Genomic DNA, 21,364 nt, shown 5'->3' with positions numbered 1-21,364 from the left:
AATGACCGGTGATTTCGGTGCAGCCCCTTTTCCCCCAGACTTGGTCCAGTCTGCGGCAGACCATTCGCTTGGTAAGGTGAACCCTCTCGTCGTTGGCGTAGAACCCGAACAAAGAGGTGTCTTGGGGTCCAGCTTCTTTAATTCGCCTTTTGATTGCGGCTACTGGGCATAGAAGGTGGGATTGGCTTTGGACGTGGATGGTTTGTACCGCCCCGGGAGCCGAGGTTTTGGCTCCTCGAATGGACAGCGCAGCTGCCTTCCCAACGGGTGTGTCATAGAACCTGACGTCGGATGTCATCAGAGATGCTGTCCACCTTGGTTGTCCCTCCGCCCTGTCGTAGGTGAGCTCGGAGAGTCGGGCCATCCCCCAGAACGCTGTTATCGCTAGATCTAAAACTGCTCGATCCAGCTTGTCCCCTTCGTGTAGCTCTTCCACTAGGATGACCAGATGTTTGATCATGACCGGGGATTTGGATGGTCTTTTAGGGTGTTCTGCGTCGGCCAGCGCTGCTGCCCGAAGCAAGACTGCGACTCTGGGCTTAGTATTGAATGGGTAATCTACGGCATGGTAGTTGTGCCAGGCTTGAAGGCCATATAGGTACTTGGTTAAGGTTCCGGCTGATATGTCGTGCGAGGTCGGTCTAGCGGGGTTCTTGCCGGCCCAGCAACAAAAGCCGTAAATGTCTGCTGCCTTCAGAGGCAGGATATAGGGGACTTCTGCCTTAGCTGATTTGTATTTAAAGAACTTCCTTGTTGCGGTGTTGTAGTTCAGGAGCGTATTCCATTTGTACCCTGTCAGGAAGTACACCTCATCTTTGGTGGGCTCCTTGTAGACTGACCCGTTTTTGAGGAAGTCTTTGATGAGAGCCAAGTCCATTTGTTTTTTGTATGGGGGCAGTAGATTCACCCAGGCACCAGGACCTGAGCGCTTTTAAATTCACAAGCAAAGAGGGGGAGCAAAAACAAGTAGGAAGAGATCGGATTAGGGGGGTATTACAACTTCGAGACCGGGACAAGTTTCAGTTGTGTATACAATTCAGATTATTCCTCCGAGGTCGGATGAGACATTCTGTCCTCTAGATCAAGGGGAAGATGAACGATTAGGCGGTGTTTTACCTCATGACCAGTACGGTCCCCTCTGGTGTTAGGCTTGCCTTGCATAACGCTGATTCCCAGGCGCCAATGTTCATGTTGCATTGGACCTTGGTTGGCCACTTCGCGTTTTCTCGCTCATTTTTGGAGGAAAGATCCTCACACTCAAAAGCCACGGGCTCACTGTTAAATGCAATTTTTGGGAGATTTATTGCTTCAGTTACCTATCTTAAACACTTCTTATATGGAATTTTAAGTACAATATTGATGTGTCTTTTACTCGCTTATGGGCGAGATCACTTGGGATTGGATATGAAAGTGATAGAAGAATGGGACTATCGGGATCAAAACAACATATGCTGGATTCCTCAACGGTTACAAAGCTTGGGGGGTCTTGGGGTAACTGGGATGAGGCAGCTAGCATGTGGGGGGGGGGGGGGGGGAACAGCTTGAAGACGAGGAAAGGGAGAAAAAGGTGAACAAGCCTACTGTCCGTTGTTTCCGCTACCGGATTGCTTTGGCAGTTGGTTGGACGCCTTCAGTTCAGCGTAATTGGGGAGGAAGTTCTTGCCCTGGTAACCGGGGCCCTTCTGTTGGAATTCGTCTGATGACGCAAACTCTCGAAAGAGAAAAATTCCTGGTGAGCGACATGTGTTTCACATGTACTCATGGAAGTTAAAAAACTGAAAGATTTTTTCTTTCATGTGCAGATTCGAACTGTTCCGTGATGGAACAGCCGATTGGCAAAAGAGCAGTATGCTCAATGATCAATGACTATGATGTCATTGATAGTGAAGATCGAGAACCATCGAACTCAAGGTGAGTTAATGGTTCTAAACCTGATTGACGGTCAACAAGAATCTAACCAATTTCTCTTGACATCAACCACCAGATCAAAACTATCAAAAATCGAAATCAACAAGAAGTTGATAACTCGTATAACCTCACCTGGTGCTATCAATCTCAAAGAAGAAGCCAAAAGATTTGCTTGAATCTTGTACGGTATTAGCGAATAAAAAATATAAAACTCTTAACTAGTCTCATCTACCTCAAGAAGATTTGTCTTTATTATTATTATTAAATAACCAATAGCTAGCAGATTTCATCTGCCTTCTAGTTTTCTGAATTCTTTCACCTTTGACCTGCTTTCTTTCGGTTTGGCTGGGAGGTTGTTGGGGTTAGGGTGAGTACTTATGACGCTTTGTGACTGGCTGATTGTGGGGGCTGGTGGCGCCAACCAAGGGTTCGCTTGCTGTCCGGTGATCCGTTTGCCCGGGTTTAAACCTGTGTGGGGGTCCCAGTTGAATTGGGCCCCCCCAACGGCATATGGATTAGAGTCTCTGAACAAAAGTTCATCAAAGCGTCTCGCCTCTCCGTATGCGGTGTCGTATACGTCTTGTCTGAATATGGATATGTCCGAGAAGGACAAGACTCCGTCTCTGACCACTCGGTGGGCAAAAGCGTTTGCTCGTATGCGGATGTCGTAGCGCAAAGCTACCATGAATCCGTCTTTCCGGATGATCTTATCCGCGTTGGACTTGTAGAGGACAATCCACTGGCCTAACGTCTTATATCAATAGATGTCGCGCATTGTTATCTGCAAGGTTTTGGAATTTCTCAGCTTCCGTATATTCCGTATGAATTGAATTAGCAGTTTGGTGTGAGCGACGACTTACAAGGAATTCCGCGTAATTCAGACTCCAATCGCTATAGCTCATTAGCCACTCGCTGGGGTACGGGTAGCCGGTGTACCGCATGCCTCTCTCTGTGGAGTTGTCGTCGTTTTTCGGCCGTTTCTTGGTGTGGTACTGGAGAGCTGCGTCTTGCCAGGCTTTATTGAAGATAGTCAGGGGCAACGGCCCTTTCAACTCGAGCAAGTTTTGCTCGAAGTATGGGGTAAACCCCACGTCCTCATGGGAATTCGTGTTTCCCCAGTGAAAATTGGTGTCGCCCTCCAATGTGTTCTGGCGACCCTCTGGGGTTGGGAAAGGGTTGGGTACAAGAGTCCTCTTGATCGGCAGGTTGGTGTTTGACTTCTCTGTTTTGTTGCGCATCACTAGTGCTGGAACGGTCACCGTTTGGCTTTACATGGATGTTAGTTAGGTCTCTCTACGGTTTCCGGAATTATCGGCTGTGGGCTTACTTCAATCTCATCAATTTGTAAATCCCAAAGTACATATCCAACTTCTCTTGATTCCCTTCTTTCGCCGCTTTCATGGCCGATTCGAGCATGGAAGCTATGATCTCGTCCTTTGCCCATTGAGCTTGATCAACGGCGTCTAACGGGCCCTCGGTTCTTTTTGCTGCTTCGGTGCCTACTTCTTGGATTTTGTCGACGTCGACGACTTCAGAACCTTGTCAGTTTAATGACACGATGTTCAAGATCTGGATGATGTACATACTGTTTTTCGCTCCGATCGCTGCTGAGAGCTTCTTGGTTTGCGGGTCGCTTGGTTCCTTCCCTGCTGCCGTGGCTTCTTTGGGATTTGGGTTTGTTGCGACTGTTTTTGCGGCCGTCTTCGAAACCTTGGTCTTCTTCTGGGCTGTCGCCTTTGCCGTAGCGGCTGAAGCTGTGGGTTGTAGGGTCGAGGAGGCAGCTACCGCGGGGTTTGGGATTAGGTTTGTGCCGGTAGTGGCTTTACCTGCTGGGTCGTTGACTTGGGAGCGGGTTAAGCGGGCGGATAGATCTATGTCCTTGCTTGGGGATGATGCGGTCGCATCTTTCATGCTTGCAGATAGCTGATCAAGGTTGTTCGACATATTTATCTACACGGCAGTTGCGCGGATTAAGGTTTTGCTTGGCAAATTGCCGCGCAAGACAAACAATTGGCAATTTGACCTGTGCGCCGTCAAATTGCCAGCAAACTGACAGCGCGCCCGCCGGCACCTCACTTCACTCGACTTCAGCCAAGTTAACATATCTTACCTGGGTCAAACAGCCGGCAAATGAAGATGACTACACATCCGCCGTCGGGCACAGCGGCAATATGCAGTCAAGAACCACTATCGGTCAGCACATCGGCAAGGATGGGCAACCAAAATTGGCTTCCCCTCAACTCATCTTGCCTCACCACCTCATCGACTCACCACTCACCACCTCATCGACTCACCATCCACCCACATCCTCACCCACATCCTCATCTCGTCTCGCCATCTTCCCCCCAACCCTCCCACATTATGCCAACCAAGCCATCGGAGCCGGCCAAGAATCACCAATCGCTTCCGCCTCAAGACCCCTCTCCCCACCACTTGGGATGCCCCAATGAAGCATTTGTAAGTTTTTCTGTTGGGAGCTTCTTCCTCAACCCCCCGATAGGACTCAATAATTTAGGCTGAACAGTATTTTTTTTCTTCTTTGCATCTACTGTTTCCGGCCTCGTCAAAATTTATCTTTGGCTGTTGCGTCTCGTCCCACGTGTAGTCCATCTCATTGCACTCCCCAGACTCAAATTCATGGAAGAACTGGCTGTCAGACTTCTCCGCGTATCCAACTGACTTGCGGCTAGCCGCTGCCTGGTGAGCAACATTCCGAACTTTCCGGCCTTTGGGCAATGTGGAAAGATATCCTCCTCTGACGGACAATCACCAGTGTGCGACTCGACCGTCCTGCTTTTTTTGACCAGGGGCGTCATTTTCTAGCGGAGGTGAAGGCGTCCGAGATCTCTTCTTACGAGTCTCCGGAGTTGAGGGTGGCTTCTGGACAGCTTGACATACTGCTCGCCAATGACCTTTTGATCTTGTTCCTGTAACCGGAGCTTGGTAATCACCAATGGTTTGGGCAGCTCAAGTGAAGATAGCTGGTCTGATACCGATGACCTCCCCCTTATCTGACATAGCTCTTTCTCACTCTCAACCCTCAAACAATTGTTTCAATGTAATAATTTCTTTATTCTGAGATTTTTTTTTATTTATGTTTTTTTTCTACAACATATAAAAAAATGGCCAATGACTGAAACAAATATGCAAAAAATACAACTTGATTGTAACATGTTTTTGCTCCTTCAATCTTATCTCAAGTAAATATATGAATCTATACTCACTCAACAGTTCAAAACCAACAAAAAGGATTTGTTTTTTTAATTGTTTTTTTTTCCAGTGCCACACATACAGATGAAAAATACTTATTGATGACTGAAATGATTGAGTTTTATATTTGTGAGTTTTTTGGTCATGCTTATTCCCTGTATGAAATAATACTATTTGACAATCAGTGCCTGGATGAGGAGGGATAATCTCCTGCAGGACCACCTGCTCTGGGGTCATACAAATGATCATATGGGTTTTGTTCATGCATTGCTTGCCCTGCCCCAAGTGAGATTGCGGATGGAGAACGGTACATTGAACCTCCTCTGGTGCTACCCGCTGGGGGTGCATGTAATCCACTCATTGAACTTGGTGAATAAATTTGTTGCCCCACCCCATTGAACTTCTTGATGAAGATCGGTACATTGAATTTCCTGTGGTACTACCCCCTGCGGGGGCATGTAATCCACTCATTGAGCTTGGTGAATATATTGGTTGCCCCACCCCAATTGAACTTCTGGATGAAGATCGGTACATTGAATTTCCTGTGGTACTACCCCCTGGAGGAGCATTGTATCCACCCAATGGGTTTGATGCATACGTTGTTTGAGGCTGGTAGAATGGATTTCCAAAAGTTTTGCCTGCTGGGGAGGCATGTAATACACCCATTGTGTTTGATGTATAAATTGGATCTCTACCTCTTGATGGGTTTCTGGAAGAGGATTGGTAGATGGAATGGTCCATAGTGTGGTCTACGGTTCCACATGTTGATGGGTGACGGTAAATGCTTCTGCTTGCTGGGCCAGGCATTGTTGGAGGGCCAGATGTTGCTTCTGAAGGGATCCGGAGACTTGAATGTATTGTTGAAGAATCCGGAAAGGGATTGACAACAGTTCCTCCTGATGGCATAGTATAGAGATCATGCCTTGCATGCCTTGATTCTGTAGGTAAAGAAGTGTGTCGGTCTGGATTGAACTGGTTAAATATGTTGGGGGATTGTTGAATGGATTGTACAGAATTGCTTCTGCTCCTCTGAATATTTTGGTGGAGTTGGACAGATTGCACAGAATTTCTCCTACCCCTATGAGGAGTTTGGGGTTGAACAGAGCTCCTGGTGGATTCAAGATGCCGGTGTTGATGGAAAAAACTTTCTTCTCGGTCTGGTAGATTTTTTTCTGATTTCCATTTTTCAATTCCTTTTTTGATGGCTTGTCCAAATTCTCTGCCAGGGACTGGCTCAAGTGGCACTCCTGCAATTCTTCTGTGGGCCTCTGAGGCATGAAAGGAGCATGTATTCAGAATGAAAGAATCTGTTGGGTTGTGTTCCACCATGTATCTTGCAAGATTGCCCTCATGGGTATCATTCACAGGCCTTGAACTCAATTTAACCTGGCATCCACCATCATGGCAGTTGTGCTGCACATTGAGGCAAAAAATTATATCCTGTAATTAATGTATCAGATGGATGGATAAGTTTTAATTTTACTTTCAAATTGATACTGCACACAAAATTCACATACCCCAGGTGAACACACATGGTGTTTATTTGTCCTCTTAATGATCCTCATTTGGTAGTAATTAGAGATGTTTGATAGTTCAAACTCATTAACTTGCATGCAGTAGGTAGTTTTCTTACGGCCAAAATTTCTTGAGGTGACTCTCCAGATTGAATGAATTTGGCCAATTATTGCAGAGTTGCTCCGTGGGTGCTTCAGAAATACAAAATACCCTTTACGTACACTTCTTTTATCATCCAAATTCATGCAGCATTGTTGTGTGATCTCATGGTTGGGATATTTATCACTAACATCTTTGGGAACTGGTACTCTATCCAAATTGGGAAGTTTTGCTTTAGTAATTTCTGGGAACTGATTTCCTGAACCATGAATACTTGAATGAACATAACCCATGGAACATTGTACATCTTCAATGTGAAATATTTTTTTCAATTGTGCGGATGCTTGATAATAAAATTTTTTCACATGATCCCAGAGATAAGCACCAGACAAAATTGCCCTCAGACATTGGAAATTACTGAATGATATTGCCAAATCTCTTCCAGGATGCTGTCTATTTGAGTGTATTGAAGCATTTCTGAGTATGCTGTTGAAGCTCTCAAACTTTTCGGTTGCAAAAAGGCTGGCTGGACCAAACCGTGCAATTGACTGTACCAGGTGTATCAACATGTGGAATTTTGGTTTGTTTACCCATCTTGAATTGCACTTCATGAGCTGTAATAATAAGTGATCAACCAACATCTCCATTTCCTTGAGGTAAACATCCATATTGGAAATGTGTGTCTGGAACACATAGGGGGCCATCCTGCACAGTGCACTCCATAAGTCTTTTTGCTGTTCATCCATAAACTGAAAGAAAACAAAAGGAGCACATTGAAGTATAATCTTGAAGTCTTTCCCAACCATGCTTTTGTGATGTTTATACAAGTATGCTGCATTTATGACTGGTAGGTCAAGTGAATCAGTGATAAATGATTGCCATGCTCCAAGGAGATCATTGACCTGACGGGGTTTGATAGTGTTGCTGAGGAAATCTATGGCGATGTATTTGATGATACCCAAGAGTATGACATGCAAAATTTCAACAGGTGCATCTTGGCATCCATCAAAACCTGGGTAAAGAAACTGTCAATTTTATGTTGGGTAAGATCAGATGAATGAGAAATCTATTATTTCTTACCCAGAAGGCGCAGAAATGGGTTGAAAAGTTTGTGTTTCTGATGCTCCGCTAGAGCCATGATCTTCCCAACTTCAGCAGCCTTTTTCCTATCTTTCAGCATATCTACAAATGCCTTGTTTATCGCATCTTGGACTCCTAAAGCTTTGGATTCAGTTATATATGCATCTCTGGAAGAATTTACTGCTGTTTCCCACAGTTCATATGAGCGCTCAATAGTCTCACTCCAAGATCTGTAATCCACCACATCCTGAAGAAGTAATGATAGGTAAGCTTTTTAACCTATCTTTACAAAATGCATCAAGCAACCGCGTACCCTGTTACCCAAAGAGTCCATTCCCAAGAACTGATAAATATAATCTTCTCCTGATTTATCACTCCTCTTTTCCACTCCCAAATGGCAGATGCGGCAGGGGTTCAATGCAGCGCCTGGGAGAGGAGTATTGGTGATCTCTGCATGCATTGGGGAGTCGCCTAGGAAGCAAAGAACCACCGTGGTAACACAAACCTCTTGCTGCAATTCACAGTCAAATGCCACACATCCATTTAAAGTCATATCACTGAAGAAAAGAAGTACAGTTCAGTTATTTTATTTCTTAATTCTACTGTGTGTTGTAAATCAGACATCTCACTTCAGTTCATCCACTATTTGATCAGCCAATTCCAACGGACCAGCTGTGTTTGACGTTGAGAGGAAATGACAGTTATACTGTTGATTTGACAACTTGGGAGGAAGACCTGCAAGTGTGAAATAATAACTGATGTGCTTATTCCACTTTTTGGATTGGTTTCCTGATGTATCATCACAGTAAAGGGCAATTGGAACATGTCTAATAATCCTATTACCAGACTTCTCCCGCCAGTCATTTGGTAAAGAAATGGGAGTGAAAGATCCATGATCCTCCTCTGAAAACAATCCAAAAGAAAAACATTAACAATTCTGCCACTAATTTTTGCCCCAAACCCCCCATGTGAAAAGAGAAGCTCACCCCATATTGTGTTTTTGCACACCGATGACAATGGTTCGTCACCCCACATGCAGATCTCAAAATAATTCAATGAAAATTCTTCACAAGCAATGGAAAGCAACTTTGGTGATTTATATGGCAGGTTTTTAGGTATAATCATCTTGAATTTTGGCTCATGAGGCAAACCATCATGCTTCAGTTTGGCACACTTGGCATACATTTTATCTTCTTGTTGGTAAAAGAAGATAGGTACCACCAACTCCCCTGAGTGTAACTGACATGGCTCATAGATGTAATAATGCTTTTTGTTTATGGCCACCATTTGTGCACGATATTCCCAAGGAAGGTCCTCACGCCACTTGTAACTCTGGGACAATTTGTATATATTTTTCCCACCTGAATCTACAGGGTAAAAATCCAAGTGAGGGGAAACATATGGGTTTGCCAAATCCTGCACAGAAGAGAATCCAACTTTTTCAACAAAGTGAGGTTTTTAATTGAATCTAATGCAGTATACTTAGCAGATTTCACACTCACTAGGGTAATAAGCTTCTGTACACTCAGGGAATAGCATTGATTCTTAAAGACACTTTCTCTTTGATTGGGATTCATGTTGAGCATGTCTCTAAGCTTGGCCTTAGCCCGCCAGACAGAAGTCCAACAACGGAGTTCTAATCCGCAGAGCTCAGCAAGTGAGCAGACCTTGTCAAATTGCATGCGCGAAAGGATGGTATGCATGTAGCCGGTAAGAAGGATTGAGACCAGTTGCTGCGCCGCGCAAATCAAATTAAACCCTGTATCAGCATTTTGTTGACCCCAAGTGACCGGACTTGGGTGGATTTTGCAACGCTTACCGCCAACCCCGCAAATGGGTACCACCCTTGATCTTCGACTTCGGGTTCTTCCTCCTCGCCTTTGCCCCCTTCATCTTCCTCCTCCATCCCCTTGTTCACCTGACTGGCCGGCTGGAAGATGTCGATCACCTCCCGCATGTTCAGGAGCTCGTCCTCGCTGTTGCTCTCACCGGTATTCGACCGATCATCCTGATACTCCACGGCCTCCATATAAACTTCATGCAGGTGGGGTGTTGCATGAAATGAATCAGGCTGATGTTCTGTTTCATCCTCATCACGATGCGAGTTGTTCCCGGTCTCAACTGTCCCCACCCCGTCAATCTGACGTTCATTTGCACGATCTGATGTCTCGTCCGCCGCTTGACCGTAATCTGGCCGCAAATATGACGGAAGGTTTGCAAGGTGCGTGGGCTTCTTTGAATGCTCCTCGGTTGACATCATTGCCCGACCACCGCAAAACCGGCAGAACCATCTTGGCCGGATATCATCAGACGCAGCTGGCTCAAAAACTGACGAGTGAAAATGATAATTGTGAGTAACTGTGAATGTATGAATTTTAGATAGATTAAAATTTCATGTCACATTTACCTCTTTGATCTACTCGCAGCGCAGAACTCCTGCTGACACTCATTCTTCTCCTTTTGGTGTGAAGCTGGGGAGGGAACATTTCAATGGACCAACAACAGGTATTTAAGGTGTGCCTCCGACCTGGACTGACCCATTCTCCCCCAGAAGCCCACCCCAAATTAACTTGTTTCATCAGCCCAGCAACAAATATGTGACGAGCCGCGAGTCATGTACCAACCCACTCCCCCCCGCAACCCATCCTCGTTGATGACAACAATACCGGAGCCCCTGTCCCCGCACCTGCCCCACGTGCCAAGCGACCTCGTCGTGTTGCTAGCCAGGCCATTTCCCGCACCCCTCGAGTGCATCCCGCAGGTTTGCCCAATCGCTCTTAGAGATGTATACTGTATGGTTGATCAACTGACAGCCTCATTTTCCTAGGCCATGAAGATCATGCTCACATTATTACCCCCAGCCGGATCATTACCGACTCTGGCGGGCGGCCAGGCCCCGCACTAGGTAACATTTTTTTTTGTTTCCAATGAAACTGCGTACACTGAATTTTCTCCACTTGTTTCCGTACGCAGATCCCCATATTCAACAGCCTATTATCACACCCACCCATATCGGCGGCCCGGTCATCACCCCAAGTCGGATAATCGGTAGCCCGGTCATCACCCCCAGTCGGATAATCCACAGTGGAAGTGGTTCCAGAGCTCCGAGCAGTAAGTTATTTTTGGTGCCATCCATCATCCCCTGAGAGATTGCTGAGATGCCCTATGTTCTGCAGTTCATCGACAACCCAGTGTTGGTCCTATTACCCATCCACCCCCAGATCCCATGTCCGAAGACAAAACCCGGGATGAAGAGCCGCCGCGCGGATCAACCTCGGACGACAAGGCTTACAGTGTCTATGGTAGTATGGACGGTTTTATCCGACCTCCACCGCCCCGCGGTCTTCCGAGTATCACAATTCCGAGCGAGGACCGGGAACTTCCCCCAGCTCACTCGCAAACTCCCTCAGCTGCCAACCGCCGAACCCCTGTCAATCGCCAAACTCCTGCCATCCCCCAACCCCCGCAAACGTCAGCAGCAGTACACCGTCCCCCCCAAACCCCAACTACACATGTCCACACTCCTGCCCACGCAGCCCAAGCCCCAGCCCCACCTTGCCAAGTACTCCGAGCGGCCAATGACCCACTGGTGGAGTCACTGCTCGCATCGGCTCAGCTGTCTGATACAGACTTACAGCTAGCGCGGCAACTTTTCAACGTAAGTTTTTTTTTTTTTTCAGTGGACTGACAATTCTACCATACCCCAAGCTAAGCTTGCTCCTCAGGCGCCGGAACGAAGCCATTGGAGCTTAACAGTTGTCATGTGGATGACGCAACGACGTGCCGCTGCATTGCCCGCTGCTCCTGTTGCAGCCAACGGTACAGCTCATGTGTACAGCCAGGTTTTCTGGGTAAGCAACCATTTGGCTCACCAGGGCCAAACAAGCTGACCAAATTACCTTCTAACAACAGACCCGAGTGCGCCAAACGATCCGAGAGATTCTCATGCGAAGCACACTGGAATCATACAGCCGGGCCCAATCAGCACACGGGCACATCTTTGTGCATTCTCCACTGCCCCTAATCCAAGTAAGTAACATTTTTATTTCTTTATTACCACCATTGCATGTGGCTGACCGTTCTTTGTGGCTGTAGAACTATGTATTGGAGCAATCTCCAGCATTCAGGAGACAGCACCTACCTGCGGGAATCCCGCAAAATAACAAATCGATGGCGGGGCTCGTGACCTTCTTACAAAGTATGGTCAAACACGAACGCACTCATATGCGAAACTTGGTAGGTTTTCAGTCTGCACCTCACCTCCCTTTTTTTTACTAACACTTGTTTTCTCTAGCTCTTGTCAAATGTTCGACAGGAGTCTCGGCCTCAAGAGCTTGGGCCGGTCCCAAGGCTCTTTGACCTCATCGTCACAATCAATCGGTCCTTCCAGCCAAGGGGTGTCCTGCGAGGCCCTGCCGATATACGGCAGGATCTCAATACGGGTGTGATGGTGCGAATCGCCATGCTTCGACTACTCACTGTTCACCACCTCATCCATCGAGCCCCGGGCGACACCAGGTCCCAATGGGACCTAATCGACGATCAGTTGGAGTCTGTTAGGCAGAAATCAGATGTTGAGCTACAAGCGTGAGTTTTTTTTTCTATTTCAATTTGACTTACCGGGGGCTTCAGATCTATGTATGCTAACACTTTGCTCCTGTAGGTACACCATTCTTCTTTTACGGCGCGATCGGGAACTCTTCCCAGGTGATGTCATGTTTAATGATATCCCTGCAGAGTTGATTCGAGTCCCGAACGCCCTCGAGTGTGACGTGGAAACCCAATCGATCATTGCGCAGTATGGGGACAATCCATCTGACGCAGATATGGCGGCGCTTCTCCAAATGGAAGTCAACCTCGCCCTTGAGCAGTAGTGCGGCCGTTTTATTTTTACCAGTCTCTCAATCCCTTAAGTATTCCGCGCGCAAATTCTCTCTGTTTTAATTATCTCTCCTTCCCTCCTCCCTAGCATGTATTCAAAAAAACAAACGGACATACTTCGCGCACTGTGAAAAACACTTTGCGCACTGCACAGTGCGCGGATTCCCAAACACTTCGCGCACTGCGGGTAAAATACACAACTTTTTGAAGTTTTTTTTTGACCAATCAATAGACAGGCTTCTCATTGGCCTCTCTGAATTTTTTGGGAGTTTTTTGAAGCATTCTTCTACGTTAAAAAAATCATTAAAAACCAGAGGAAATGTAGGATTTGGGCGCCTAAAAAACAAGGTTCTCATAGCCCCAAAATTCCAAATCATTTATCGAGTAATGAAACATGCAAGAACACCTACTTCAGAAGTTTTTAGCCACTTTTTGCAAGAATACAGGTCTGAAAAATCAAGATAATTTAGATGCAATGTGCTAATATGTGGTGAAGTTTGTTATTTTTCAGACCCGTATGCTTGCACACAGTGGCTGAAAACTTTTGAAGTAGCTGTTCTTACATGTTTCAGTACTCAATAAATAATTTGAAATTTTTGGGCTATGGGAACCTTGTTTTTTAGGCGCCCAAATCCTACATTTCTTCTGGTTTTCAATGATTTTTTTTAACATAGAAGAATGCTTCGAAAAACTCCCAAAAAATTCAGAGAGGCCAATGAGAGGCCTGTCTATTGATTGGTCAAAAACAATCTTCAAAAAGTTGCGTATTTTACCCGCAGTGCGCAAAGTGTTTGGGAATCTGCGCACTGTGCAGTGCGCGAAGTGTTTTTCGCAGTGCGCAAAGTATGTCCGAAAACAAAATACTAAAAAAAAAACGATAAAAGATCAAAAAAAAAAAAAAAAACGATATACATATAAAAAAAAACATTTTAAAATGCAATAAAATACAAAAAAAGTGCCCTGGTGGCCGTTAAACCAAACCTGAGAGTGCCCGTGAGCTGTCCTGAGAGTGAGTGTCAAAAACGATTGGAAAACAATCAAGCAACCATTGTTCTGGGATGAGGGTAATGTGATTGGCCGGCAAATTGCCGATGGTGTGTGGTCGAAGGGTGGTCGAACGGTGGGCAAGCGGCCCTGACCGCTTTTGTAGGGGGGCTTGGGTGGGACGGGTCAATGTGCCCTTACTTTTGCCAGCGGGTTGTCCGCTTGCGCATTGGCGGGGGTGCCGCCAAGTTCGGCGGTCCGCTTGACGGTTGACGGGAGGCCGGCATGCGAACGGTCAACGCTGGCGGGGGGGGAACCGTCAAATTGACGGCCGAACTTTTGGCGCTTTGGCGGCGCACTGCAACTGCCGTGTACTGGGAGTTTGGGTCGGGAAAACACGGTTTATTGAGTTTGTGGGAGCAAGGTGGGATATAGATCGTGGAGGGGGGGGGGGGAGAGGTGCGTCGGATGCGCAAGGGGGATACCGGTTCTGTTTGAGACGAAAGCAAGATTATAATAACGTACGAGTTTGTGAGTTTTCCCGTACCTATTAGAGTTCGGAGTCAGATTTTTAAGAAGATTATAGTTTCCGGCTTGCTAATCAAGTATCTCTGAGGGAGATTCCGAAACAATAGGTAAGGGTTTTGGTGGAGAAGGGCGGAACGGAGTTTAGACCTGAGGAGCGGAGACTGGCCCTGGAGGACTCGGCCTCTTATTTCTCTGGTGCGTGGCACCGCCTTTCCCCTTTTCCCGGCCGGGCTCTGTGCGAGGCTTGTGGTCCCAAGCCTGTGGCTGGGGCTACCGTTGAAAGGGGCAAACCTAGGCTGATACCGCCTAGTTTGTGACGCGTCACGCCATAGGCTTAACCAGACAGTACGTTAGCCACAAGGGTCAGCCTTTATCCGCCGGACATACTAGCCCCGAGGCCCGGCCGAGGTTGGCCGGTTCTTTGGACAATACCCCACTCCCGCTACGCTCCCGTTAAGAAGACATCATTGGCCCTACAGACTCGAGTTTTTCTTCTCAAACACAGTTTTTTTTTTTGGAAATGATTTGAAAACTGTAGTTTGTGGTTTTAAAAAATGCTGAGTCGACAGACTTGTAGCCTGCTATAGAAATGAGTGCATCCATCCCATCACTCTCAACAAACCAGCCAATTTCCCCTGAACATCGGAGTCTTCTGCAACATCCCAAGAGCATTTCCCACTTCACACCGGTCATCAGCCAAGGATTGACCGGTCCATCCAGCCATCAACCACGCACATAATTAAACAAGCCTTGATGGGTCATCAAAGCAAGTGCACTTCATCCGTGTAGCAAACTACCGCTGAGATGACTGCTTCAATGACCAGTGCAAGCCAATCAGCAGAGTAAATACCAGCTTGGACCGGTCATTCAAGAGAGTCTATATATGTACGCATACCTTCCGGATGACCCGTTTGTGCCAGGTCGCGCGCACTCCTTCTGATGTCGGTCATCGAGGTGATCGGTGTACTCCTCATGTCAAACAAGCTATGCACATACATATTACCTTGAATTTGAGGGTCCGTGCTCTCATGTCATGGTCATGAATCTCTGCAATCTGGCTTAACGAGTTGGTAACGCTGGTGAGGCTATTTTGTCTTGTATCATTTCTTATATGTACATGAGTCCGGACATAGAGAGAAAAATATATAGAACTCAGCAGTAGCATGTTGAGCTGATCTGGAGCAAAAGAAGAAACAAAACAAAAAACGTGGTATGATGGATATACAACGAAGAATCTGAAATGAGGCATGAAAACCCCATTCTCCGTGCGCCAGAATGGGGAGGTGCGGTATATATCCCTCCTGACGGAGACTCTCATCGCGAGTTCAGCCTACGGCAAGGCAGAAGACGAGGATAAAGCTTCAGGCGTCTGCGGGAGCAGCTCAGGTGCACGGACCCAGTCTACCACCTGACCAGCATCCAGCAGCCTCACCCATAACCCCCCGGTCTAGCCCTGTTCCACGCGCTCGCGTGCTTGGACCTTGGTGACCTGTAGCGGTCTGGTCATCGGCCAGGGTTGTTTGTCCTTGCAAGTTGTGTTTCTGCTCGAGGTGCCCTTATAAGGCATCCTCTCTCTTGTAGGGGGTTTTTCCCCCAGTTCCTTTCATATTCAGGCCTTTCGCCAGTTTCGTTTCAACTTTTGCGCGTGTCTATTTCGCTGAGCCTGTGCCCCCTGAAGAGCCCCGCTTCAGATCCAGAAATATCCGTCCATACGGCTAAGGGTTGAAGTGTAAGGAAGTGGACCGGTCAATCAGTCATGCTTGCCTCAAGGATGAAAAACAACAGCCTCTATCTAATCTTGGTCACAAGCATCACCGTCCTCAGTGGATTCAACTCGACTTTAGGGGATGGAATTTTCAACAATATCGAGAATGCTAAATTGATTCAATCTTCATCAATCGTCCCGACAGACGGCAATTACGTCTTCAAGAATGTCGGCACCGGCCAAACCATTCAACACGACCGAGTGAATGATGTGCCCAATATCTACACGAGTGGCGATGGTGGCAATAGTCGCAGTGTTTTCCCATCCGTTCTTCACCACCCTCATAATCGCCCGCGTGGCGAGAAAAGTGAAGGCGATGATAGCCATGAGGTGGTAGCGGCACTTGAACTTCGCTCTCATAAAACTCGCACGAAGTGGATTAGTATTCGAACAACCGCAACTGACGGTGACCCAAAATGCATCAGTGCGCAATGGGGCTATCATACTGAGGGCGGCGCGGATCATGTCTGTTCCTTTCTTCTTTTACTCTACTTCCATTTCTTGGTCCTGCTGCTCACTCGCAATCTGATCCTTACACTTTGTAGGCCGGAACATTGTATGAATGTGTGGTGGATCCGCTCAATCTGGAAGCAACTCTCGAAAAGCCAAAGCAGTTAGTGCTCAATTGCTTTCATCCTTGATGTTCCATATATGCATAGGTTAGTATTTTGATATACTTTTTGGCGCTGACGTGCGCTTCCTTGCGACATTGTCCCAGATGGTGGTTATTGATGCCTGTGGGAGCGGCAAAGAATCTCAACTTTGATCAAACGTTGGACTTGAAGAACGAGATCTTGAGCCAAAACAAGCATATGAAGATGAAGGATACCCCGATAGTTTCTAGGATTGTTGACGACGAGGGAAAAGGTTCTATCGACCAATTGCCTGCACCCTTTTGGAATCCAAAAACTAACCGGATCGAGAACTTTTCTTCTCCGGATAAGACCGGCAAGAGCAAGAGAAACCATGAAATTTCTGGAGTCCATCAAAGCGACCTTTTACGCAAACGACAACTGGGAAACAGTCTTCCAATCAATCGTTATTTCAACACCACGAACGCTGCATCTGTCGTTGAAGCTTTGAAGGAAATCAGTAATCCTGACAACGATGCACAGGATGTCAACCGCGCAGATGAAAGTACATTAAATACGCTTGATAAGAGGTCGACCAGGCACCACGGCCATTCTAAATCAGCTTTCAAAGCTCACCAAAATACCAAAGAAGCTGATCCTTCGAGTGGTTCACTTGGACCGTTTTATGTCGTCAGCGTTGACCATCTTTATGTAAGCTTGTTTGTCATTCTGAAACATTCCTCATGGCCTCACAGTAGAAACGTTTGCTCATTCCGTTGTTTGTGGGTTTCAACAGGATATGGAAACTAGAGTCTGGACTTCTGCGGTTAAAAAAACCGTTGGAAATCAGTTGAGCTTGGTACTCAAGAAGTTGGATCCAGTTGAGTTTTTGTCTCCCCTTTCCTTCACTTCAGTGATCTTTGCGTCCAAGAAAACTGACCATATTCTGGAAATTAATACTTCCCCAATCATTCACTAACTACGCGGCGAACCGAAATACTTCGGAAACATAGAATGATAAATCGCAACAATGGTACTTAGAGGTTCAAACATAAACATTGCGAGTTTTGAATAGTAGCTAGTATTTAAATCTAATTTTCAATATTCGCATCAGTCATCCTTGTAAAGTTACATCAGTCAAACTCCTCTCTACCTTCCTAAATATTTGTATACGTGCTTATTCTGTTCTACAGCGATTAAGTAAGTCTGCCTAATGTCTTTCAAGACGTACTTTTTAGTAATGAATTCTGTCCTGTGTCCCTCACCGTCACGTCATGCGGGTCAATTGTGGTGTAAGATTGGAGCTAATCCGGGTCATCCCTGGTACTGCCAGTCAAACGACTTCTCTGAGGTTCTATCTGAAAATATTAACGAGACATTACCTCGATATAACCCGTGCAATTCCATATTCCCAATGGTTCCTGGGTCGGTAAAGGTAGCCAGGACAGTACGCAGTCTGCATATAGCTTGGCGTGTATTCCGGAAGCCGGTTCCCTACAAATGCGCATTTGGCTTGGCTGTACGGTCCATCTTTTTACCGGTGTTGGCCAGCTGTCGTAGTCAGCGTCCCTTTCAGATCCCACCTAGCGTAGGCGTGAGGGACTTGTTAAGTTTGTTTTCACGGCCGCTTGCACAATCAGCACTAAGCAGGGAAAGACACCTGAACCTCCAGGCTCTCCCCACAAAAGTAGGGGGTGGCAGATTTTTGCAAGACTTTTTTTGCAAGACATAAGGCTTGCAACCCAGGGGTGCCTGCAAAATTGCAATAACACCCAGTGTCTTGCAATTTTGCATACCATGAGCCAAAAATTTTGTCATGCAAGCATATGTCTTGCAAATTAACACATGCAAAATTTATTCCTAAGTCCTCAAAAAGCATTTTTGGGCATCATAATTTGCATGCTATAAGTCATGCAAAAAATATGGCATGCAAAAATTTATGTGTTGCGGCAAATGTGGAAATTTGCAAGACTTGTGTTTGCAAGTCATTTTGATGACCTGCAAACTTAACACATTTTAGGGCCGAAGCGGAATTTTGCAAGACATCTGATTTTTTTGCAAGACATGTTTTGGACAAGAAAAAACACCCCAGTAAGAAATAAAATGATAAATTTGAAACCTACTTCCTTCTGCTGGATCGGCGAGTAGGTTGGGTTTCTTGCAATGGAACCGAAGGCTGAGGGATATTCTTACCCCTTTTAACACTTGCCTTTTGGGTGTCAAGCTTTGGTGGTGGCAGTTCGGTTGGTATTGGTATGGGCATAGCCGTCGGTGGAACAGGCTCAGTGGTGGGTGGAGCAGGCTCGGTGGTGGGCGGAACAGGCTCGGTGGTGGGTGGAACAGGCTCGGTGGTGGGTGGAACAGGCGCATTTACCTTCAACTTGATTCTGATTGGTTTCGGCGCTGGCGCAAGGATTTTTGAAGCTTCACAATTGCCTTTGGTGAGGTCCCCAATATCGGGCAGGGGGGAAGCTTTGGAATTGGCAAGGGTTGTCGACTTTGAGGGTATAATCGAGGGTTGTTCTGAGGCTGTCGGGGATAATTCATTTGGTTCAGACTCTGAGGGATTGTGGGGGATCAAGACCAAGTTGTAGGACGAGTGAATGATTGATTTCATTTGCATGAAGGGATAATCTCCAGCGGGATTCTTGTTATCCTTCTGGATCTTTGCCATCAAGGAATCAAACTTCACCTCCTCGTCCACGGTCCATGTCCTCGAGTACAACAGCCAAGAGGTATCCGGCAAGACGCCAGAAATACTACCCGGTACGCGGTTGATGAGTTGGGCAAACCCATCATTACAAATGTTGTTATGGAGCCAAACGCCAACCATCCCAGCAGAAGATCTGAGCATCTTGGCCCAATAATGGTTGTGTGCCTAATACCCTCGCGAGATGAGGGTGTACGTGTATCCACGGATTGAGAGCTTGAAGGGCCAATCCGTGGTCCCCATGAATTCGTCCCTTGCGCCGTCTGGTATATGCATAACTTCAAGATGGAAATTGAGATGGAGTGGCGGGAGGTTGTCTTTGAATGTGAGCTTAGAGATTTCCAAAAGAGAGTGGCTGTTGTTGCTGCCTGGGAATTTGATCATTTCGACTTCGGAGTTGAGTCGCTTGGGCTGGCGCCCCTTCTTTTTTTGGGGGGTTGCTGGTTTGAATAAAGGTTGATTTGCCTCGGGGCAAGACTTACAGACACAACCGCATGATAGCTGGATGCCTTCCGTGGTCCAGATATCCATAAGCTTCCCGATCTCGGCGTAGGATGTGTTGGAATTGACAAACATTTCGGGCCGGACGGCGATGACGTGGGCATTGCGCTTTGACTGCAAGTCCAATTGTTTTGTCTCCGGGTGTGCCTCACAAGTGTACTGCCGATCATCAATGAACCCAAAGAGCTTCTGAAAATCTTTGTTCTTCTTGTGGTTTGTTGGGTCGACTAGGATTTCAATGAAGAAATCACATGAGGAAAACTTGCCTCGAGGAAAGCTTCCCGGGTGCTTCGCGTTAGCCATTTCCCAGAGCTTGTTCTGGCCCCTGGTCAGAGTTGAAGGGATGGAGCTGTTGAGGTTCAACTCATAAGTGACCCGTGACAAAAAATGAAAAAGCAAGGCCGTGAAGAGGTTGGTCCCCTTGCCGTTGATCCCTTGTTGCCACAAAGGGGTATAGATTGCATACAGGCTCTCTAATGCGGCGGCCATCCAGCATCAATTGGCTTGGGCGGGATTATCATTAGCAGCGAGGTAGGAAGCGTATCCTTGGCCGGGGGCCTTGATGAAGTTGGAGGATTTCTTAGCCTTCTTGGATTTCTTTGGAGCCGCTTTGGCAAGTGCGTCGGTAGTGTCAGGGGGTCGGCCATTGTTCTGGTATTGCTGGCGCTTACGCTTCATGCCCAATGAGACGCCGACCTCGGTATTCTTTTTGGCACCGTACTTGATCAAGACGCCCTTCATCACGGCATTCCAGTCGTCTTGTAAGACCTTTACAAAGGAGAATAAGTCCACCATCCCGTGCAAGAGGCTGGCCTTTCCTCGGCTAATAGATCTCATTTCGTTTAAGTAAAAAGGAATCAAATGATTCATACAAAAGAAAATTCTCACCTGATCATGTAGTATAGACGATGCAAGCTTTCCTGTGCGTTGGTTGTATCAGGGATCCCATTGGTGCTGTCTTTACTGAGCATCGCGCGCCGGGATGGGAAGAGGATGGCCTCAACATCCGCTACGGTCCACCAGTCCAACAACGTTGAAACTGATACGTGACAGGTATCAGTATCAGGCAGTATCGTATGTTGATACTTCCCTATCTTTTGTATTGGTATCGTATTGCTAGCCCAATACGATACTTTGTATAGGCTACTGATGTATTGGGTGCCCGATATGATCCATGGATTTTTCTCCAGGTATTGCAGGCAGGCTGATAAAATCCAGCCTACATATCAAGACAGATCAGCGTGTATTTTGTATCATATGTATTTGACGCGCAAGAGTCCACTACAGTACCAGCCACATCACCACCGACCAGTCCACCAACCTGCGAGTGACCAGCACCATCCATAAGATGGCTCAATCATCCACATCACGTACCCCATCTCGACCTCCCTCTTGCCGGTCTACCCGCATAACTCCAGTCCGTTTGGATCCAAACTTTGTACGGACTGGCCACAACTCTCACCACTCGATCTTGGTTCCACCTACTCCTACTCAAAACACCCTTCCAGCCTCAGAGAGTCAATTCGAATCGCCTCATTGTAGTCAAAACCGGAGGGATCAGTCCGAACCATCTTGAAAGCGAACCCGCAAAAAAACCCATACTACATCTTC

At 46.7% G+C, this 21,364-nt stretch overlaps 3 protein-coding genes across 3 annotated transcripts; 2 read left to right on the top strand and 1 right to left on the bottom strand.

Annotated features, from left to right (window-relative positions):
- Window positions 1–9,975: 9,975 nt before the first annotated feature.
- Window positions 9,976–12,403, top strand: PtA15_6A162 (uncharacterized protein; the record flags this gene model as incomplete). Its single annotated transcript, XM_053169838.1, has 10 exons — window positions 9,976–10,162; window positions 10,284–10,317; window positions 10,425–10,573; window positions 10,640–10,717; window positions 10,786–10,923; window positions 10,989–11,470; window positions 11,538–11,663; window positions 11,725–11,841; window positions 11,908–12,048; window positions 12,107–12,403. 10 exons carry the CDS (start codon window positions 9,976–9,978, stop codon window positions 12,401–12,403), a joined length of 1,749 nt encoding a protein of 582 aa, XP_053021089.1.
- Window positions 12,404–15,961: 3,558 nt separating this feature from the next.
- PtA15_6A161 (uncharacterized protein) lies at window positions 15,962–17,597 on the top strand (the record flags this gene model as incomplete). The annotated part of the gene is made up of 5 exons (XM_053169837.1): window positions 15,962–16,435; window positions 16,516–16,583; window positions 16,689–17,253; window positions 17,339–17,422; window positions 17,556–17,597. 5 exons carry the CDS (start codon window positions 15,962–15,964, stop codon window positions 17,595–17,597), a joined length of 1,233 nt encoding a protein of 410 aa, XP_053021088.1.
- Window positions 17,598–18,661: 1,064 nt separating this feature from the next.
- Window positions 18,662–21,132, bottom strand: PtA15_6A160 (uncharacterized protein; the record flags this gene model as incomplete). Its single annotated transcript, XM_053169836.1, has 2 exons — window positions 18,662–19,071; window positions 21,075–21,132. The coding sequence occupies 2 exons, from the start codon at window positions 21,130–21,132 to the stop codon at window positions 18,662–18,664; spliced, it is 468 nt and encodes a 155-aa protein (XP_053021087.1).
- Between the last annotated feature and the right edge of the window lie 232 nt (window positions 21,133–21,364).

Source organism: Puccinia triticina, chromosome 6A (assembly GCF_026914185.1).
Source record: "Puccinia triticina chromosome 6A, complete sequence".
NCBI lineage: Eukaryota > Fungi > Basidiomycota > Pucciniomycetes > Pucciniales > Pucciniaceae > Puccinia > Puccinia triticina.
The sequence above is the reverse complement of the archived record's forward strand: the minus strand, read 5'-3'. Positions and strand labels throughout refer to the sequence as shown.